General features: G+C 42.6%; 1 protein-coding gene and 1 long non-coding RNA gene across 3 annotated transcripts; one reads left to right on the forward strand and one right to left on the reverse strand.

Annotated features, from left to right (window-relative positions):
• Nucleotides 1–5,320: 5,320 nt before the first annotated feature.
• Nucleotides 5,321–7,967, reverse strand: LOC144992290 (uncharacterized). The gene is made up of 2 exons (XR_013656159.1): nt 7,827–7,967; nt 5,321–5,535 (listed from the first exon to the last, which is right to left on the reverse strand). It is a non-coding gene; the product is annotated as an uncharacterized LOC144992290 (long non-coding RNA).
• On the forward strand, nt 7,872–18,973 carry sdc4 (syndecan 4). Of its 2 annotated transcripts, none has more exons than XM_004068595.5 (5): nt 7,872–8,184; nt 16,133–16,301; nt 16,387–16,430; nt 16,517–16,712; nt 16,823–18,973. In XM_004068595.5, exons 1-5 carry the CDS (start codon nt 8,131–8,133, stop codon nt 16,972–16,974), a joined length of 615 nt encoding a protein of 204 aa, XP_004068643.1. In that variant the 5' UTR covers nt 7,872–8,130; the 3' UTR covers nt 16,975–18,973. The 2 variants fall into 2 exon arrangements, with proteins under 2 accessions (XP_004068643.1, XP_011473056.1); XM_011474754.4 differs by having other exon boundaries at nt 7,878–8,184; nt 16,130–16,301.
• The last annotated feature ends 569 nt before the right edge of the window (nt 18,974–19,542 follow it).

A 19,542-nucleotide genomic window follows, 5' to 3' on the forward strand; every position in this document is an offset into this window, starting at 1 on the left:
GCTGAAAACAGCATAATCATGATTAAAAGACCACTGGGAACACTTTGAAAATAGATCAGAAGATGATCGGTGTGGGACTTGAACAGCAGAAATAACACTCACTTCTTAACATGCCGTAACTCTTCAACCATTCAACGTGATTTTGTCGTGGAGAAAAGCGTCTTTGCACCGATACGCAACACATTAGTTATGTAAGTGTTGCAAAGTCGCTTTTCTCTGACACAAAAGTCAGCTGATTTATGTTGATTAAGTTAACTACAAGGTTTTCAGAAAAATCGGCAGGTGGCCACACAGCTGCATTTGTAATCGGGAGGCGGCAGGGGCGGCTGCAGAGGTTTTCAGAAAAAGTTTAAAATCTGCAGCGGCTACACAATTTTTTGACATGGCAATGGTCACCCAGGCACATTTGGAGGTGGCAGTCCAGTGACAGATGGGTGGCAGCAAGACAGTAGCATGGTAATTGACTGATGGCAGGGTCTCCAAGGTCCCCCAAAAGGTCTGATTATCGGCCAATTTCACCTGTGAACACTTCCTACTGAAGCAAATTCATTCTGGTAATGAAGTTCCAGCTGCGTGCTAAATCACCACATCCAGAGGAGAGGATGCAAAAGAGCTCTCTGAAGGCAGACCTATACTTAATCTCACTGTAGTCTGAATAGGCTCCAAGTCAGCAGAGGATAGAGCAGAACCCTGTAGAACCTGTCAAGGTAAACAGCACTTTCAACCAGAACTCCCCTGCAGCTGCTCCTCTTGGAGACCCACAAGGATTCATTTCAGGTCCCCTTAATTTTTCTTTTACACTTTGCGTCTGGAGTATACAAGTCATCATCAAGGCTCTTGCAGGGGGGGCGATGCCCCTTCCTGGTGCATAGAGCCAATCAAAGAAACAAGGGTCTTCCATATTTTCCGGTCTGCCAGAAGCTCAGCATCCTTCATAGCAACCCTATAAGGTTTAACATCTCCTGCAATTACTCTGTCCACCGAGTACGGGGTTTGCCTTGAGCGTCTGAGGACAGTGTGCGCCACCTGGACGACAATTTTCTTGAATGTCCTCCTGTCTGTCACCTTGTTAGCAGCGAGAGAGTTTAGTTTTTGGCGAATGGAGGAGCTGAAATAAGTGGCGATGTGAGGATCGCTGAGTAGTAAAGAGTTCAGACGAGGCTGAGTATTCCGGAGCTGGTTGGCTGGTAGCTTTAGTTTAATGTGGGCTACCACCAGGCGATGGTCTGTGTTGCCAAGTCTACAAGTACTGGTCTACAAGTACTGTTTGTCTAATCACTGTTTTCTTGATGACATTCAAATGAATATCTCTCAGAAAGCAATCAGTGATTCTAGAACAAGTTTAGTGTTTATCCCTTTCAAACCGGAGTTACAGCTAGAATTTAAATGACCCTAAACTGTGAACTCAAGCTCTCATTAAATACTGGTGTTCTGAAGAACCTCAGAATAGCCATCAATAATTACACTGAAGCATCAGAGTGACTGTGTGGTCCAACTTGTTTTTTAGAAATTGACACTTGTAAAACTTTGCCTGTAGAAACAAGTATACAATTATTCCTGTGGCATCACAGCAAACACATCATGAACCAAAGCTGAATAGACTTTGGTTAGGAACAGAATTTTGGTCAACTTTGGTCAGTAAATGTTGGGTGATCATTCAGTTGAAGGCCATTGGGACTTCTTCAGAGGAGACACAGTGTTGGATTTACCATAGGGACCAGTTTAGAGCACAGGAACACAATAATAAACAAATACCGACCAATGAAGGTGTCTTTCTGTGAGAAGATGCTGCCATCTGGTTGTCATCTAAGGAAGCTTTTTGGCATCGTTTTGCTAATTCTCCCACTTAGGAGAAGTGGGCGACCACACTGACTAGAATGGCTGATTAGTCCGACCCGTCATGGAGGGGTAGGAGATTTTCATTTTACATGCGTGTCCACTGTGAGAGACATAATTTAAAAAACTCATGAGTTTTAAAAAAAAGTATTTGTATGCTTCTGCTGCATATTAAATCTTCTAACACTAAAGTATAAATCAAATATTGCAGAAGTTTTTATATTGAGCACATTTAGCACTTGCATTGACACTGGTCAAGTTAGTGTTGTTTTACAAATGTTCTTGGTAACCGTCAAAGTGTTTCACAGGAGCGGCCTCTTCCCTGTGTGTGACCAGCTGTAGTTCAGACTTTCAGAGCTTTCTTTAATGTTTTCTGACCCATTTAGTGATGTTTAGCTTTAAAAGATGCTAAAAACAACAGATGCTCATGTACTGAGACTGGAAGTCGTTCCATTTGTACTGACGTATTGTGGAACCTAAATCCAGGACACAGACCTGATTTGTTTGTTTTCTGGAGGTTTGAGCCTGTGAGCTATGGTCAGCAGATGGCAGCATAACAACACAGAAATGTTGATGCCCTCAGATGTGAAAAGCCAACTCAGGAGGGTAATTATTTACCAGGGGCACTTAGAATGTTGAAGTTTTTGAGCATTGAATGTTTACGTTTTATTACTTAAATGGGATTTTTTAAAAATTGGATGACAAGCAATCAAGTGGGGCACCAAATGTGTACTGAAAGGTTGACAAGTATGACTCTTCTGGAAGAGAAGTTTAGATGGCTTGGGCAAGCATGAAGTATAATAGTTCTTTCTACCTCTCTTTTCTGTTCTGGATGATTTAATGTCTGGTTTCGTTTCTCTGCTGCGCTGTCTTTGTCGACAACTGATGTGCACGAATAACATTTCAGGCTAAACACTTCCTGTTTTGGCCGTAATCTGTGCTTGCTTGTAGCTTTACAGTTTTTTTATATCTGAGCCTTTAGGTTCCTCAAAGTCCCAAACTGACAACTCTGCTTTTGTTTTTCACCTCACTCTGCTGTCATGGATCCAAAATAAATGTCATGTGAAAGCACGCTGGTGTATTAAAGCGTGGACTTTGCCCCTCAGCTGCCTCTTCCTTCAGGTCTGAGCATGACTGCTTTGTAATTCCAGAATAATTTTGGTCTCCTATGACAACATGATTGAATAAATATTTATACATATTACGCTTGCAAAAAAAACAACAGTCCTGTATGTAAAGAAACACACAACAAACAATGCTATGGTCACAAATACAACTGCCACCGTGCGATGGCATTTTGGGATATGTGACCTAGGTTTAAGTCTGAAACAACTAAAAAGGCAGTAGTTAGCTTCCAAATGATGTAGAAAATACAGAGACAAACCTAGACACAGTTTCCTCTCAGTCACTTGGTGGTGAAGCTATATCTCGGTTGCATTGAGGCATGATGGAAAAACTCGAAGGGTCAATTCCAAGAAGAGAAAGAGTTGAACAGTAACACAGGTTTAAAAGCACGGCAGAAAAGCTGAACAGTGTCTTTTTTTCTCTGTGATCTGTTGTTTTCCCAGTATTAAAAGGAACAGTAATGTTTCCACCCAGACTTATGCTGTACAGGAAAAAAAATCACACATTTTGCTTCAAGAGGTCATTTTGACCTTTATGTTGCCAGAGCAACATTTCAGCTGTGAGGTTTTAACTTTTTTCCAAAGAGTCAGCATGTAAGTAGATTGTTGGAGGGAAACTGGGCATGTGACTGCGACCCAAGAGATCCAAAAGACAGCCACCTTTGAAGGAAAAAGCACCAAAATTCTGACTAAATGGAGTGAAAGGACAAAAGTGCCTAGTGAGCAACAGAAGCCGTTCTCAGGCACCAGACTAAAGGAAATGCATAGTTATGTCTTTCTGTATCCAGAGACGCAGTGAATTCTTTGAGAAAATTGTTTGTGCACAAATTCAAATCATAATGAACGTAAAAGTTTCTGTCACTGAGGCAGTTTTCACCAGTTTGGTGCCCATTTCCCAACAGTTAGTTAGTGACGCTGCCATGAAATTCAAAGTGAGCTAAATCCTTTAGAAATATACATATTGAATCGTGTCAGATGAAGAAGCACTGATGAAATCTTTCAGAGAAATCTGTTTTGTTCTGTTTCTTTACCCAGAGTTCCAGCTTCTTCACACATTGTCAGGCAGATTTGTGCCTAACATGCAGACTTGATAACCGAGTAGAAAGGGTTTCAAGGAAACACATCAGCACAGGTGAGCCAGAAGAGGTGGGAAACTCCAACTTCCTGCCACAGACGCACGCAGAAATCCCACAATAACCACAGCTAGACTTTACAGGTTATTGTTCTCAGTTATAAAAAAAAAAGGAACAAACAGTGTGAGCTGTAAACGATGTCAGCAACGCTTCACTTCCCTTTCAGAAATAATTTGGGTTATCAGGCAAATTTGCATCAAAAAGAACAGACTCATTCATGCACGTTTCTCACCTGGGTTTTCCCCACTTTATCTTTTGTGTGTTCTTGTGTAGATGTTGTGTGTATATTGTGCATACGAACACTTGCTGTTGTCTTCCCTGACCCTTAGGGCTTTAATGAATCAGCAAAATCCCCACAGTTTGGTCCATAAATTAAGGATGGAAATACCGGTACTCAGAGATGAATGCACAAAAATAGGTCTCAATGATAAACTACACGACATTTTTAACTTCTGCTTCAGTCACAGCAGACTGAAGTGTTTATGAATAACAATGTAAGGGTTGGGTCCTAATGCATTATTAACCCATTAACACGTTATAAAAACGTTACTTTTTTAACACACTTCTTTCTATTTTTGTCTAAATCTTTAATTTACTGTAAAGGTCTTATAAAAGGTCTATCTATCTATCCATCCATCCATCCATCCATCCATCCATCCATCCATCTCTTTTTCACCCACTGTCTCTGAATCCTGAGTCCCAAAACCTCAATATGAACATCTTTGGATTTTGCTAAACGTCCTGCTGCAGCTGTGCAGAAAGCTGAACAGGTGTTGTGTGCCAAAGCAAGCATCCCCTGCCAGGATCTGAGACCCCTGTTACTGGATCTGTCACAAGTTTAGACGATACATGTTTGGGTATTTAGGCTCAGACTTTGTCCTCAGAAGGAAATCAATGCAGACAGTTTCCTTCATTCTGTGGAGTTGAGGCTTTTATGCTCGACAGGATTGTTTGCAGTAACTTACTTAATAAAACTACCATCTAGAGTCAGCTATATGGGGAACTTATGATTATGAAAACAAAGTGATGGTGTTGATCAAATTAAAACAAACGTTTTTGCAAAATGAAGTCAGTTAGTCAAATATTCAGTGGTAATGACAGAAAACTATTTTAGTGACGGAGCTTTGTTCAGATAATCTAAAATAAAAAACACAATAAATGGAACTTAAATTAAAGTGTAAGCCTTTGCAAAATGAAATGTAATATGCATAATTATAAACTATTGAGTCTGGCTATAACTTTGTTTATATAGCAGAATTGGGCTGGACAGCCATGGTTCTCATGAACCTCTCTCAAACCATCTCCATCTGCCTCCCTGCACTGATCTCCGGAACATCAACCATGAGCTGATCCTCTGTTGGATTTAGTCCTGATCCATCCTGGTCAGTCCCAAAGAGAACCTCAACATCTTCATCTCTGCTACTTCCAGCACCGCCTCCTGTCTGTTCAAAAACACAAACATTCACCTTCAATCAGAAAAAAAACACCTCTCACACAATAAGGTCAATCAAACTCCAGCAGTGAGAATAGTCAATACAAAAGCAAGAAACCATACCACAACTGTTGGGGTTTCATCAGGAAGAAAGAAAAGTGAACGTATGCTCAGAGGACAAGTGAGGTGAAGAAAGTGAAAGAGAAATAGAAATGTGGGAGGAGCCTTACCGGCCTTACAGGCTGATGTCATAAGTAAAAAAAACAGTCTCCTACACGCTGCAGTCAACTCTCAGTCATTTTAATGAGACAGAAGAAAGATAAAAGCACGTGCAGCGAAACAGATTCTTTTCATTTTTTGCATGAAAGAAAATCCCATTAAAGTCTGTTTTGTCCACTTGACAGGAGATAATTCCCTGCTATTGGCCAAATAAACAACAGTGCTTAAATCTTCTGTCATTATTTAAAGTCATATCAAAGGAGGCATGGCTGGAAGCTCCTTCTGTCATCGTCATGAGTAATGTTGGAGATGGACAGTAAAACCTTCACAACAAAGACAGAAGAGCTCGACTGTAGTCTTCAATGCTGCTGCAGCATTTCACTTAAAGGACCAATGTAATTTTAGAAGAACTTGTTACGGTTTTCCGTATTAGACTCACTGTGGAGTCAATTGTTTTTGTTGTTTTTTGCAAGAGACGTGAAGAAGAAATTAAAAGTAAACAAATGGTAAACAGAGAATATTAAAAAAAAATTCAACAAGATTAATTATTACTCATCAGAGATAAGTTTCATGAAATGGTATGCTTCTGAGTATGTTTTTACAGTTTTTCTCAGTCGCTTTAGTACAATTCTCAGATCAGAATGAAATTCCCAAAACTATTTGTTCAATCTTCACATCATGATGTCACTTGTGCACATCATATAAGCAGTTTCTCACTTCTTTGAACAAGTTGCAATTGCTTTGGTACATCCATGCAAATGATTATGTACAATTCTCTGCTCTTTGCTACATTATCAATTGTTTATGTCATGTTGATCAAAATGTATTATATAGTTCACTGTGCAATAGTCTTACTCCTCAAAACACCTAGTCATTAGTTCATCGTATAAGTCATTAACTGCAAAATGGTTGACCAAGTTGTTATAATGTGACAAACATATTTCTATACATCTCCATTATATGTTTTTGTCTAAATCTGTCCTGAATTGGTTAATTGCTCTCAGGTGACGTTTGCATCACCTGCCAACGTATGTGATAGTTTGGGACAATGTGAGTTTTCATCACTCCAACATCATCAGGCAATGGTTTGCAGCCCACAACAGGATGCGGATGGAGTTCATTTCACCCTACTCTCCATTCCTTAACCCTATTGAGGAATTTTTCTAACCATGGAGATGGAAAGTTTATGATCGCCAGCCACATACACAAATGACCCTACTGGCTGCCATGGATGCAGCATGTGATGACATCACAGCAGACGCCTGCAGAGGCTGGATAAGACACTACTGTAAAAGATTCTTTCCATGCTGCATTGCAAGAGAGGATATTCGCTGTGATGTGGATGAGAATTTGAGGCCTAACATACAGGAACAACAAGAGGTGTAGGAAGACCACACCAATTCTTACTGCACTGCCTGTACTGTTTGATAGAATATTGTCCTATCTTTTTTTCCCCCTTTGTGTTACTGTTTGCAGTGGGTTTTTTCTATGTTGGTATGACATGGTCTGTCAACAAATTACAATATGAACAACAAAAGTGTAAATGTGAATCTTGTCCAGTCTCTTGTAATCAAACAAAAAAGGTGTAACTTACATTTTATAATAATTGTCATCAAAACTTTAGCCATAGTTTCCATCAGAACCTCACTCTAAAGTACTCAGTTATATTGACAACATGACTAAGTAATTTGACTGTCTTGTTCGTAGACAATGACACAAGGACTTGACATTCTGATGGCACTGACATGTTCAATGACATAAAGACTTAGTTTTGAGAGATGCACTAAAGATTTTGAGCAAGTTACAGGCTTTTGCAAGAAATCCATAGTGTTTTGCTGTTTGTACAAATTGTTTTGAGAAATGCACACACGTATTTGCAAACTTCAATTCTGATCTGAGAATTGTACTAAAGCGACTGAGAAAAACTGTATTATCAAAGCTAAAAACTGAATTGTAGTTGTTTATATTGAATTCGAAATTACCAATTGTTTTATTAAATTGCATGAACAATTTGCAAACTGAATTGAGAATTGCATATCACTTTAAATTATGACTAAAAAAACTCCCATTAACGTGACAAACCTGTTGAACGTGGAAAATTCCCTCTGACGTCACGCTGTCCTGATTGGCGGAGAGTAAGCCCCGCTGAAATATATGGGAGCGGACGCGCCGGTGAGAAAGTTAAACACGTTCAGGAGGCGGAAGAGCGGAGCTGTGGTCGGTCCCGTATCTTGAGGAATTTTGATTCGTCTGGACTTCTGGGAAGTTCGGGAGAGACGGCAGAGACAGTCACGTGGGCTTCTCCCCAAACGCGAGGTCACCCGGTAACTTAAGGCGAAGCGCCGCTGTCCGTCCGAGCTTTTTTACCACCGGAGGCTCCGTCATCATGTTCAGTCTGTGCCTCGTGCTCGTGCTGGCGGCCTCAGTCCTTTCTGAGTCGGTAAGTATTTTTTTTTGTTTGTTTGTTTTCCCCCAGTGAACCTGTTTACCGGTTTTCGTACCTCATTTGACGGGAATTTGCTACAACAAGTGCGTGTTTTTCCCGTGAGCCATTGCTGGTTCTGCTACTCTCTCGGGGGCTCCCTGAAGGCCCCCGCAGCCCTGCTGCCTTGTTTTGTCCCACACGGGGGGGGGCCCGGGCTCTGGGATCGTTGCTAAGGCAGGCACCTCCCGCGCGCTCCTGCACGGTTTTCTGTTTGACTGTTTCTGAAATGCTGTCCTAACGTTACACGTTGAACTTTTGCCCGCGTGTTTTATCAGAAACTTCCCAGAAATTCCCGAAAGGCTCCGTCTGCGAGGCTGTGATTCCTTCCGGAAGTACTTCAGGCTGGTTCCCCGGCTACAGGCTTTAAAACGGGCTCACTCTTTTTGGGCCCAGCAGCGCTCACTGGGGCCTCCCCCTCTTTATTTGGGCTTTATTAAGGGGAGTGGACCCCCTTCTATATCCCGGGATACACTAGGGTTCGAGTCTACTTTCATGCTGGACTCCTCCTCATCTGCTTCATGAGCTCACAGCGGCCTTTGGCCTCATCTCACAAACAACAAAAACGTCACCAACAGATGTTTTTGTTTGTTTTAATGCTTTATGTCAACAAATCTGTAGCAGCTGAGAAGCTCACTGCTGGTTTTGACTTTCACTGTAAATATTTGCTGTAATGCTGTAGTAAGTAGACCCCCCCCCCCGCCCCCATACCTGTTGTCCCAGCGTCTTTCTGGGTAGACTAGATCATGTTGTTTTGACAGTAAAGGAAAGCTTGGATTGGTTTGGGTTGCTGGGGGTTCTGTGACAAACGGGCCGTTTGAGTAAAATTCCAGGTATGTTGACTTTTGTCTACATCAACCGGTGGAGTGAAAATGGAAATGATGTACTTGTTAGTTTTTTTTGGTTTGCTATTTGTTCATGTTTCGCCAAGTCATATTGTTATCGCAATGTTGCTCACTGCTATTGCACATCGCAAGCTTTCCTCATGTCTTGCAAATAGATGGTGCCAGTGATCACAGCCAGAGACTTGGTTTGTTTACATCAACACCAAATATCCATTTGTCAGTAGTAGGGATGTCCTAATCAGATTAATCATGGGTGATAATTAAGGATGGGGTAAGAGCGTCTTGCCATCCATGGCGTTAAATGACCGATGTGTTGCTCTACCGCACACGGTGTGACTCTGTCAGCAGAAAGTACATTGTCTTTACACCACGGTGAAAACATGGCAAGTACAGCGAAAAGTAGGTTTGGTTTTGAATGGACTGGATACACTTTACATTCGCTCACATGAATTCTGGTGTAGGTCGTTTAATTTGGCCCAACTTCACGAAAAAGTGCTCCAGATCACCCCGGCGTCCGACCAGAATTTTAGCCCATCTAAATGGATTTGGAACCAAGTTGCGTAAAGACTCCGGCGGCTTCACCTGTGCTGGTCCGGATGCAGTGTGAGCCCAGGGTCACGCTTTGGCTGTCTGCGCCTCCACATTTATGAGGACCTTTATGGTTTCAGAAACTTGAGGTTTGAAACAGTTCGTCTCTTATCTTCTTATAAGGCTCTCTGGCATTGACTCCACTTTTTAAAGGGCAGTATCTGCTGATCATCTTCCATCCTTTTTTTTTTTTTGTGGGAATTTGACCCTGGGTGGTCTTCACTGAGGTTTTGGGGCCATTTCACCCGCTTTCTCATTAATTTATTCTACCTATTTTAAAATGACCTCCTGGTTGTGTTCTTACTGTTGTTGTTTATGCTTTCTTGTCATGTATGAGATTATTTTTGTTTACATTTTTTATTTGATGGATTCGTAGCCTCTGTACTATGACCCCCCCCCCCCCCCCCCCCCCCCCCCATGGCTTTTTCTTCTCCCCACAGACACTAAGGTCAATACTGGTATGTGGCCTTTCCCATCTAATTGGTAACAATGTTCCTCTACTCCACAACAGAAAATACTCTGAATGCTAATAATGTTTTGAAACGCTCACGATAGGAATTTGATTATAAAATCTAAGGAATGTTTGGTATGTCTTTTTTTTTTTTTTGTTACCAAGAGAAGATGTGTGTAATGAGACGAGGCTTGCATGAAGCGTTGACCAGACTGACTCCATTTATAGATCTAAGTTTTAAGCAAGCAAAAACTGTTCCTGCTTTGGCCTCCACTCAGAGCACCTTCTGCCCATGTATGGTCACAAGTTTAAACAAGCATGTTATTGCGTGGCTGTAGATGGGAGGGGAGGTGGAAAAGCACAATAACTGCAACTTTATACTTCAGTTGTCCCAGTCTGAGGTTCTTCTGATGGGAATCTTGTCTTTGAATGTTGTCTTATTGCTGCTTTAGGTTTGAATAGAAATGTGATGTAGTCAAATGCCTGTCCTTGTTTGTTTCTGGCCAAGTGATGCAATTTCCATCCCCCCCACACTTGTCAGTGAAGACTTCAAAAAGGTTCGTAGTTTTATCAGATCCACTGTACAGTTTGTATGACAATGAGAAAAGAGGTATGCTAAGTTTTGGTAGTCTGAAAACCAAAGCATAACACCCCCCCCCTCCTTTATTCTGTGGTGGTTTTCCATTGTAATGGATGTTTTCTTTGATTGCATTAGTTTAACACGTCAAAGAGGCATGACTGAGGTTGTTGGTGGAAGGATCATACGTTTTCTTTGCCCCATGAGTTAATCCATGTTGCACCAGCAGACCACAGCTTGTTGCCTTTGCAGCTTTGGGGCAGAGTCCATTTCTTATATCTTGTTGGAATGTGACTGGTTTTCCATTTAGCCCCCAACCATTAGCAAGAGAATGGGGCCGTTTTTTTTTGTCTCTTTAGGATGATGGCACGCTCTGGAGGGCTGCGTGGTAAAAAAGATGGTATGGAAGGAGGGACCATGATAAATAGTAAGACTAGGACGTAATAATGGTTCCTACATTGCTGTCCGCTGGCCCATAAAATCCCTTTGGGCTGAGGAATGTTGGCACAGAGGGAGAAGGTCTTTGTCCTTCCTGCCAGTGATGGCGAGCAGCAGAGAATTTGATTCCCCTCACTCCGTTCGGGTGCTTGACATCCTGGCAGTTGAGATGAGAATTATATGAATGCATTGAAAGCAAAAACCGTCCCTTAAACCTTTTCTGTTAGAGTTTTACACTTTAATCTGGCTCCCTGTCTCTTCACCCCTCCCCTCTCTGGAGCTGCCTTATAGTTAAACATAACATACTGGTTTTAAACCACAAGCTGCTCTGCATAGCGAAGCATTTAATGTTTAACCCCGTAAACTCACAAAAGCACAAAAAGATTTCCATTTAGTCCATAATCCTCAAAACAAAAATGCTAATGTCTCAGATTCTTGGTATTTTGGAAATACAATCTTATCTTTATACAAATATTACTTTTTTCACAGGGTATTATTAGTCATTGTGGTTTAATAATTGAACGTTTTCTCGTGTTGACATTTAGAAGTCTTAAAAATCGTCTTAATTTTTTTTTCATTGCAAGTTATTCAAGTTATAACCAATCACATACCTCAGTAAAAGTAAGTGGTGCTGCTGGCCTCCACGTCAAGTGTTCGAAACGTTTGACAGATTTCGTATTGCCCTCTTTCAAGTGATGGGGGTGTGGACTTCCAATAAGTTCCCTCCTGATCGGCCGACACTCTTGTTTTTTGTCTTTGAATTAATGTCCACCCTCTTGTGGAACCGTTTGGTACTGGGCTACAAAAGTCATCTGGTTCCATCTGCAAAGTCTTCCGTTGAGTCCCAAATTCCCTAAAGTTATGAAAAGGTTTTTCTGTGCTTTATGTTCTCAATCCATGTTTACCAATGTAGTTTTGCAGACACATTTCTGAAACCATTGCACACTCATGCTTTGCAAGATCTTTTCTAAAAGCACCCTATAGCTAACGCCAAGAAATAAATCCACACATTTGGACTGCAGCCAGCTTTATAGTGGTTAGTTGTCATCACGTTGGTGTGCCACTTACATTAGTGACAAAGATAGGTCTTGAGTTCACCTGGACCATCAGCAGTTCTTTTCTTTCGCACAGCGGAAACACACTGCTGGAAAAAAGGTCTGGTGTGCCTGGGTGTAAATGCACATGCTTGTAGAATGGGAGTCTTGGTGTGTTTGTCTTTCTGTTGCCATGGGGCCGTGACCGATGTTGAGCATGATCCCTCCTGATGACGATGCCAAGCTTTGAATGGAAAGCTTTACGATGCAAATTTTCTTGAACTACTTTGTCTGATAATTATTTATTTATTTTTCTCTTAGAAATGTCAAAAGATCACTTCAGGTCGGCAGTCGTCCTCCTGCAGGTCATTGATTTAGTAGTGAGGAGCCTTTACTGTTTACCATGGTCAGGGAAAGCAAACCGTGTTGACGAAATGTAGTCTTGGCTGTCTGCTTAGCTTTTTTATTTATTTCAATGTGTTTACTATGAATCTTACCGAGACCATCTGTGACTGTTCACACATTCTTGGAATTTTTTCCAAGAATTTGACTCGTTTCCTGAGAAATCTTTACATTGACTTAATCAGCACAGACCACTAATGAGTGAAACACCAGACAGACTCTCAAAAGCTGGAATCAGTTTAATGTTTGAGGGAAGCGGGAGTGTGACCCGTGCCTGACAGAGCCAGGTGGAAAGATTCCTGTGGTGTGACGCTGCAGACCTGTTCCAACAGGAAACCTCTGTTCCACTGTCGCTCTGAGCAGAAGGCTCTGCACTGTGGTCTGAAACCACCAAAGGGTTTTCTGCAGCTGAACATTTAGCTGCTCGTGTTTCAATTAAACACAGTTTCATGGGAGCCGCTCTTAGTCATCGTTTCTATGGCAACTACGGTTGCCAAACTGAAGTGTCGTTGTGAGTCCCCACCTCTTTCCACGCCCCTACATCTTCAACGGTGCGTTTCCATTGACTATGAAATTGCACTGATTAGATTTGAAGTTTGAAACGCGTCACTTGCATTCATCAAAAATTGTTTTTGCATTTGTAAGGGGGTGGTTTTTGAGGCATATCGAAATAGACTTATTTCGCAAAACTGTAACGAAAACACCTTTTTTTTTCTTCTTCAAATTAAATGTGTAACATGACCAACAACACAGCACAGAAAGACCGTTGGCATGAATTTTCTTTACCTGCTGGGGCCGCGGAGTTGCTGGATGCCGTCCCGGCTACTGTTGGGCACAGGGGGGATACAGCATGGACAGGTCGCCATCCTGCGGTATCCACCAGCAGAGCACGATTACTTGCTATGATGGCACCCAGGCGGCTGGCTGCCAGCGCATTTGAGTAATGGAAAACACAGACTGAGTTCAGCTTTCTCTTTATATAAACAATAACGCGGCTCGGAAAGTAAGAAGGAAAAAGCAATCACAAAAAGCATTGATGAAGTCTGCTGCCGTTGGCTACCCAAAATCTGTCAAATGCCTCAGACGTTCGACGTCAGGCCTACATGCTCTTACTGAGGCATTTGATTGGGTAATAACTCGAATAACGTAAAAATATAAAAAAATAATTAGAGAGAAGATGGTATCAGAGCCAAGAATGGTCATTCTAAGAAATAAAGGTGAAGAGCATTTCATGTAATCGATGAACAGCCGTAAAGATCAAAAATCATTGAGGAAAAAAGGTTCAGCGCACTGTCTAGTGGGGTCCAGATGACCCCACTCCCAATGTAAAAGTGCCCAATTATTGTAAAAGTGCACAAGGGTTATGGTGGTTCCAACAGTAGCCGCGGTTACGTGTGCAAAATGTTTTGATTTGATCAAAGACCGGATTAGAATTCAACCATGTACATGGGCCCAGAAACGTTTTTTCCTAATCTAACATACGTTTACATGCTCCACACTTTCGGTCGGAAGAAATCATTTGGACATGTGCAGTACTCTCTAAAATACCGGAAGAGATAGCCGAACTTCCACGTACATGGATATTAGGGGTGTAAGGATGCGCTAAAATCTCAATTCGGTTTGGTTCATAATTTCCTAGGGTTCGGTTCAGTACTGCTGTTTAACAAATCTGCCTGATATGAACTGCTATTTTATGAACTATTATTTTATTATTTATTGTGTGTGTTTTGCTGCCGGACACCTGAATTTCTACCTTGGGAGATTAATAACGTTTTTATCTATCGCTCTATTTTTGCCATTTCTTTCAGTACACAAAACTAAGGCAGGAAAAAAAATTACTTGCATTATAATGCATTTATTGGTTTTACATAATAATACATTAAATTGACCTATTTAACTGATCTGCTTAATAAAATAAGAAAAACTATTGGCTGCCAGGAACCAAAAACTTTGGATAATCAACACTGGCCTGAAAAACAAACATTTTAACTCACACTTTTATTTTTCCTTGTAGACCCGATTGTTACAGTCGGTGATGGCATTTTAAGTTCATTAACAGATTATATGTGTTACCTGTGGCATACGCTATCTTTGTGTAACAATGTCAACACACAGCATTCAACTTATCCAATTGCCTTTTTCCTTCATGGATGCTGACAACAAAGCCAAAGTGTCCCCCCCCCCCCCCACACACACACACAGGAGAGCGTACGGAGATAGGGGGGGTATGGGGGGGTCCTCATCTCTGGCCTCGCGTCTGTATTAGCCATATGTTGACATGCTTACTGTCCTTCACGTCATAGCATCTCGGAGGAAACTCACGGCTAACATTACCTCTGCCTCGGCGCAAAGCTAATACTTTGGCTACCTGGGGGTTTGCCCGCCTATAGCCACTAAGACTCATGGGAAATCTTGTGTGTTGAATCCTTCACCATCACTGAGAGAGCTATGAGGAGAAGTGAGCTTCATATTGTTACGCTGTTCGTGTCTGTTCATAATAAATGGGGTTTAATGCTGGAAAGGAGATGGAGCAATCCATTTCTCTCTTTTCTCTGAGCTGCATTTCTGCTTTGAAAAGCTCCCAGCCGGTGTGTGAGCTGGCGGACCGGAGACACAGTTCTACTGTGAGACACGGTTCTCTGGAGTCCGGGAGCTCACCCAGAGACTAAGAGGCTGACAGAGGATTACATTCAGACACTCCACATGCTGGGCATCAGAACCACAAAGGCCCCCCAAGACGTGCATTAGAGTCATGTCCACTCATGATGTTCATGTATGGTGAAGACGGTCGTCTCTGGGCCTTCAGTTTCTGATGTGTTTGGTGCTTTTACAGCAGACAGTAGTGGTCTTGAATTTCCAATTGTTGCATTAGCTTAGCTTTTATCAGTGTGTTTCCTAAGGAGGTTAAACGACAGTGGTCTGATGGAGCTAGATAGTTTTAGTATCAGGTAGATGGACAACAGTATCATTCATGGTTTGAAACCCCAGTTGCCAGTGGATTCAGTTTCAGCGTTTTGCATAGTTTGGCCAAGGGTGCAACCTGTGAATAAAAAAAGAAAATAAATGGCAACAATCACAGCACTGAGAAAGAAGCGCCACTCAGTCTTACCCCGGGCTTGGCGGGTATTTGTTCAGAAGCAAGCGACACAGAAGATGAAGAATACAACAGATTTAGGGATTTTAAATCATACACTCCTCATTCTCCTGGCACATTTTTGTCATGATGCAAATGGAAGACAAAAGCTGGAGTTGTGTTGCCAGTGTCTGGCAGCTTGTGGCTTGTTTTGACCCAAAGTTGTCAGACAAATGGGAATGATGTGGACGGACGCCAGGCAGGAGGGGAAGTAAGGTCATAATTTATCCATATTCTTCTTTGACCTCAGCCTCTATGGTAGAAATGTAGTGTGGCGTGGTGTTCATATATGAATCTGGCATGAGTGGTCTCAATGGCTGCTCAGGAAAACAGCCGACGTGTTGAGAGTCGGCTGTCGTTTCTCTTGTGTCCAGATGTGAATGAACCAGATTTTGGTAGAGCTCCATCTGAACTCCCCCCTCTCTGCTGTCCCAGCAGGTCAGGGAGACGGAGACGTGGATGCCCATGAAGTCAACAGCAACGGTTGCCATGTCGATACACCTTGACAGCCTGGAAGCATCGGGAGACTCTGAAGAGGGCACTGACTTTAGCTTCACAGATGATGAAGACTATGACAACTATGACTTCTCTGGATCTGGCGATGAAGGTTGGTCCTCCTGACAGTTTCACATAAAAACTGTGATTTCTGTTGTTGACTGGAGAAATGAAACTAAAGAAACATTTTTCTTCAGCAACACCTGAGCTTCCTTCTGCAGAGTCACGGCCTTCAGTGAGGGTAAGACTTCTTTATTGTAGAAAATCCGTTGGCTTGAAACCTCGCTGGTTGTGTGTGCAGACCGCTCATCCTCTTCTCATTTACAGCCCGACATAAATGACAATAAGATCCCTGAGCCTAAACTGCCAGTGCTCCCCACCGTCAATGAGGTTGATGTGATCAGGGAGAGCAATGAAATCCCCGGTTTAAGGAGTAATTTCAACTCCTTAGAGGACCCGTCCGATGTGAAGATGTCCCACGCTGGAGAGGACAGCATCTTCAACAAGACAGAAGTTCTTGCAGGTCAGTAGAAATGGCACAGAGTAGACGCCAGCGATGCCGTGATGGCTCTACCGTTGAGCTTGGGTTTTTGGGCGGAGCCTTCAGTCTCACACCTGACTCTTCTTTTTCAGCTCTGATTGCGGGTGGTGCCGTCAGTCTGTTGTTCGCCATCCTCCTCATCCTCCTTCTAATCTACCGCATGAAGAAAAAGGATGAAGGTAGCTACGATTTGGGGAAGAAACCAATCTACAAAAAAGCCCCCACCACAGAGATCTATGCATAGATGCTGACGCGCAAACCCCGCCCCTCCCTCTCTGAGCCCTCTTCACACATGCACCCCCGTTCCCATCAGGCCAACGTCCGGCCTCACAGTGCCTCAACATCATTGTACCTGCACCTCCTCAGTAAGTGAAGTTTGACGGATCAGAAGTGACTGACTCCTCCCACATGACACGTTTCTGGAGCGGAAGGAGACTTTTTCCGACTGCGGTACGCCAATATCGCCTCTTTTATGATGTCTAGTTTTGTATTTCCATGTTGAGAGGAAAAAACAACAGAAGAGACATTTCCTCCTCCTGCAGTGAAACATTAATGTTTTAATTTATTCTTTTCTGGTCTTCCTCTGAACCTTTTGCAATATTGTACTTTTCTACATCTGTTTTTTTTTTTTTTTTTACATGTTCCACAGTGAGACGGTTGATCAGGTTCTGCAGCAGCTTCATGCTTTTAGTTTTGTGCTCTTCCTAGAAGTTGGTTTAGGAAAGGCCCACAGTTTCTGCAAATAATGCAGCAGACCTCCTGAAAAAGAACCCATGAGCCCGCTGCCATGTTTTTGTCCTCCCGGTGCGGGCAGAGTCCGTCAGTCTGGCACGCCGCGGCGGATAAGGTCAGCTCAGCTAATCAGGAGATGGAGGTTTCTGACCCGGGTCACAAAAACATGCAGCAAGTCTCCACTCTGAAGGCGGCCAGACATTTGGTCTGCAGCCATCAGTGATCCGTTTGGCATTCTGCTGGTGTGATGGCAACAAACTGCAGATTTAAAGGAGCGTTTTAGGAAATGCGTCGACTGCAGGGATGCAATTTAGAGCGGAGAGCAGCAGGCTCTCCAAACGCTAGGCTGGAGACTTGTTTTTTTTTTTTCAACTCCAATTCAGAAAAAGATACCAAAACTTCAGGCTTGGATGAGCAAAAATGAACTGTATGGTATGTTTCCTCTGCTGCTGTCTGAAAATTAGCAGTTTGTAAAAACAAACAAAATTAAGAGCTCAAGCTGCATCATGTTTCACAATGAATCGTTCATGAATGAGGTGTGCAACGGCCCACGCTGCTGGCCTTTACGGTGCCGTGGGGAGTTTCTGCAGGACTTTTCTGTTGTTTTTTGTTTTTCTTGCCCTCCTCAATAAGCTACACCATCCGTTTCTTCCATCAGTTAAGGATTAGCGCCCTGAGCTAGTTTGATGTTCAGAGCAGCACAGCGGTCTGTAAATAGTCGTTTTAAAAAAAAAAAGTCGGTACAGCGCCACCGCCTGGCTACAGAAATGCCAAATATTTAAATGCCAAACGCAAGGTTGTCATGACTCACTGTAAATGTAAGGCTTCATTGTAGCAATGCTAGAACAAACTTTAATTCTGTCCATGATCTCAGATGTTTTTATTCCTCTTACCCCCACCCACCCCCACCCGGTTTTGTATTAATTTAACTTTCAAATTATTTTATTGCCGTCTTTCAGGTTCGGGTGTTTTGCCCTTTTTTAAGCTGTTGTATATGTGATTTTTAAAGTTTTATATACACTAGTTTGAGATGTTCAGAGAAAAAATAGTTTTTGGATTTTTTTCAATGATGGTAGTTTTTTTGTTTTATTTATGTTTTCTTGTAGAAGGACTGATTATGGGCTGGTGTTGATCTTGTGCGATAACGGCACCAGACCTGGGGCTGATCTCTGCTTTTGTCAAAAAACAAACAGGTGTGACGTGATGTTGTTACACCCGTTTTGGGCCTGAAAAACGATGCATTAGTGAGACTTTAGACGGTGAGATGGAGGAAGAGCCTAGTCAGCCCCAGGTCTGCTGCTGAACATGACGTTGTTCTGCTGCTGAATGTCAAATACCACATGGAATGGAGAAGCCAATGAATCATTGTCTTCTGCATACAAGTTTTGATTTGAGATTGAAAATAAAGCTATTTTTATGTATAGTATGTGTATAATATCCATATTTGTTCTGCTTTCTTCTCACCTTCTGAACATTTCATCTCATCAGAAAAATAAAAGCTTTAAACTAAACTTCATCTGTCATTTTAAACACTAAAGCTGATGCTCAAAAGTTCTGGTTGAACAGCTGGAAGTGTGGTCTTCTCTGCCTTCTGTTCCTCACATGTAACTCGGTGCAAACCTAGAGGAGAGGACATTCTTTAAAAAAAAATCCTCATTAGGAAAATCCTAAATAGACATTCTTTGGTTTAATCATCTTCTGGAAAGGTAAGGCAAGGGGGTAGGTTTGTCCATCCATCTTTCTCTGCTTATCCGGGTCGCGGGGGCAGCAGTCTACTAAGCAAAGATACCCAGACTTCCCTTGCCCCGGCCACTTCCTCCAGCTCCTCTGGGGGGACCCAGAGGCATTCCCAGGCCAGCCGAGAGACATAGTATCTCCAGCGTGTCCTGGCCTCCGTCCGGTGGGACATGCCCGGAAGACCTCCCCAGGGAGGCGTCCAGGAGACTCCTCTGGATGTGGAGGGAAAGCGGTGACAGAGCTCCTCCTCACTCTATCCCTTAAGGAGCGCCCAGCAACCCTACGGAGAAACCTCATTTCAGCCGATTGTAGCGGGGACCTGGTTCTTTCTGTCATGACCCAA

This window comes from Oryzias latipes, chromosome 5 (genome assembly GCF_053564925.1).
Source record: "Oryzias latipes strain Hd-rR chromosome 5, Olatipes_Hd-rR_3.1".
Taxonomy (NCBI): Eukaryota; Metazoa; Chordata; class Actinopteri; order Beloniformes; family Adrianichthyidae; genus Oryzias; species Oryzias latipes.

What these genes read in the sequence shown, in the direction of transcription:
- sdc4 (XM_011474754.4), top strand. Translation starts at nt 8,131, where the DNA reads ATGTTCAGTCTGTGCCTCGTGCTCGTGCTGGCGGCCTCAGTCCTTTCT. An exon ending in CTCTGGATCTGGCGATGAAG is followed by an intron (nt 16,302 to 16,386) that starts GTTGGTCCTCCT and finishes ATTTTTCTTCAG; the next exon opens with CAACACCTGAGCTTCCTTCT. An exon ending in CAAGACAGAAGTTCTTGCAG is followed by an intron (nt 16,713 to 16,822) that starts GTCAGTAGAAAT and finishes CTTCTTTTTCAG; the next exon opens with CTCTGATTGCGGGTGGTGCC.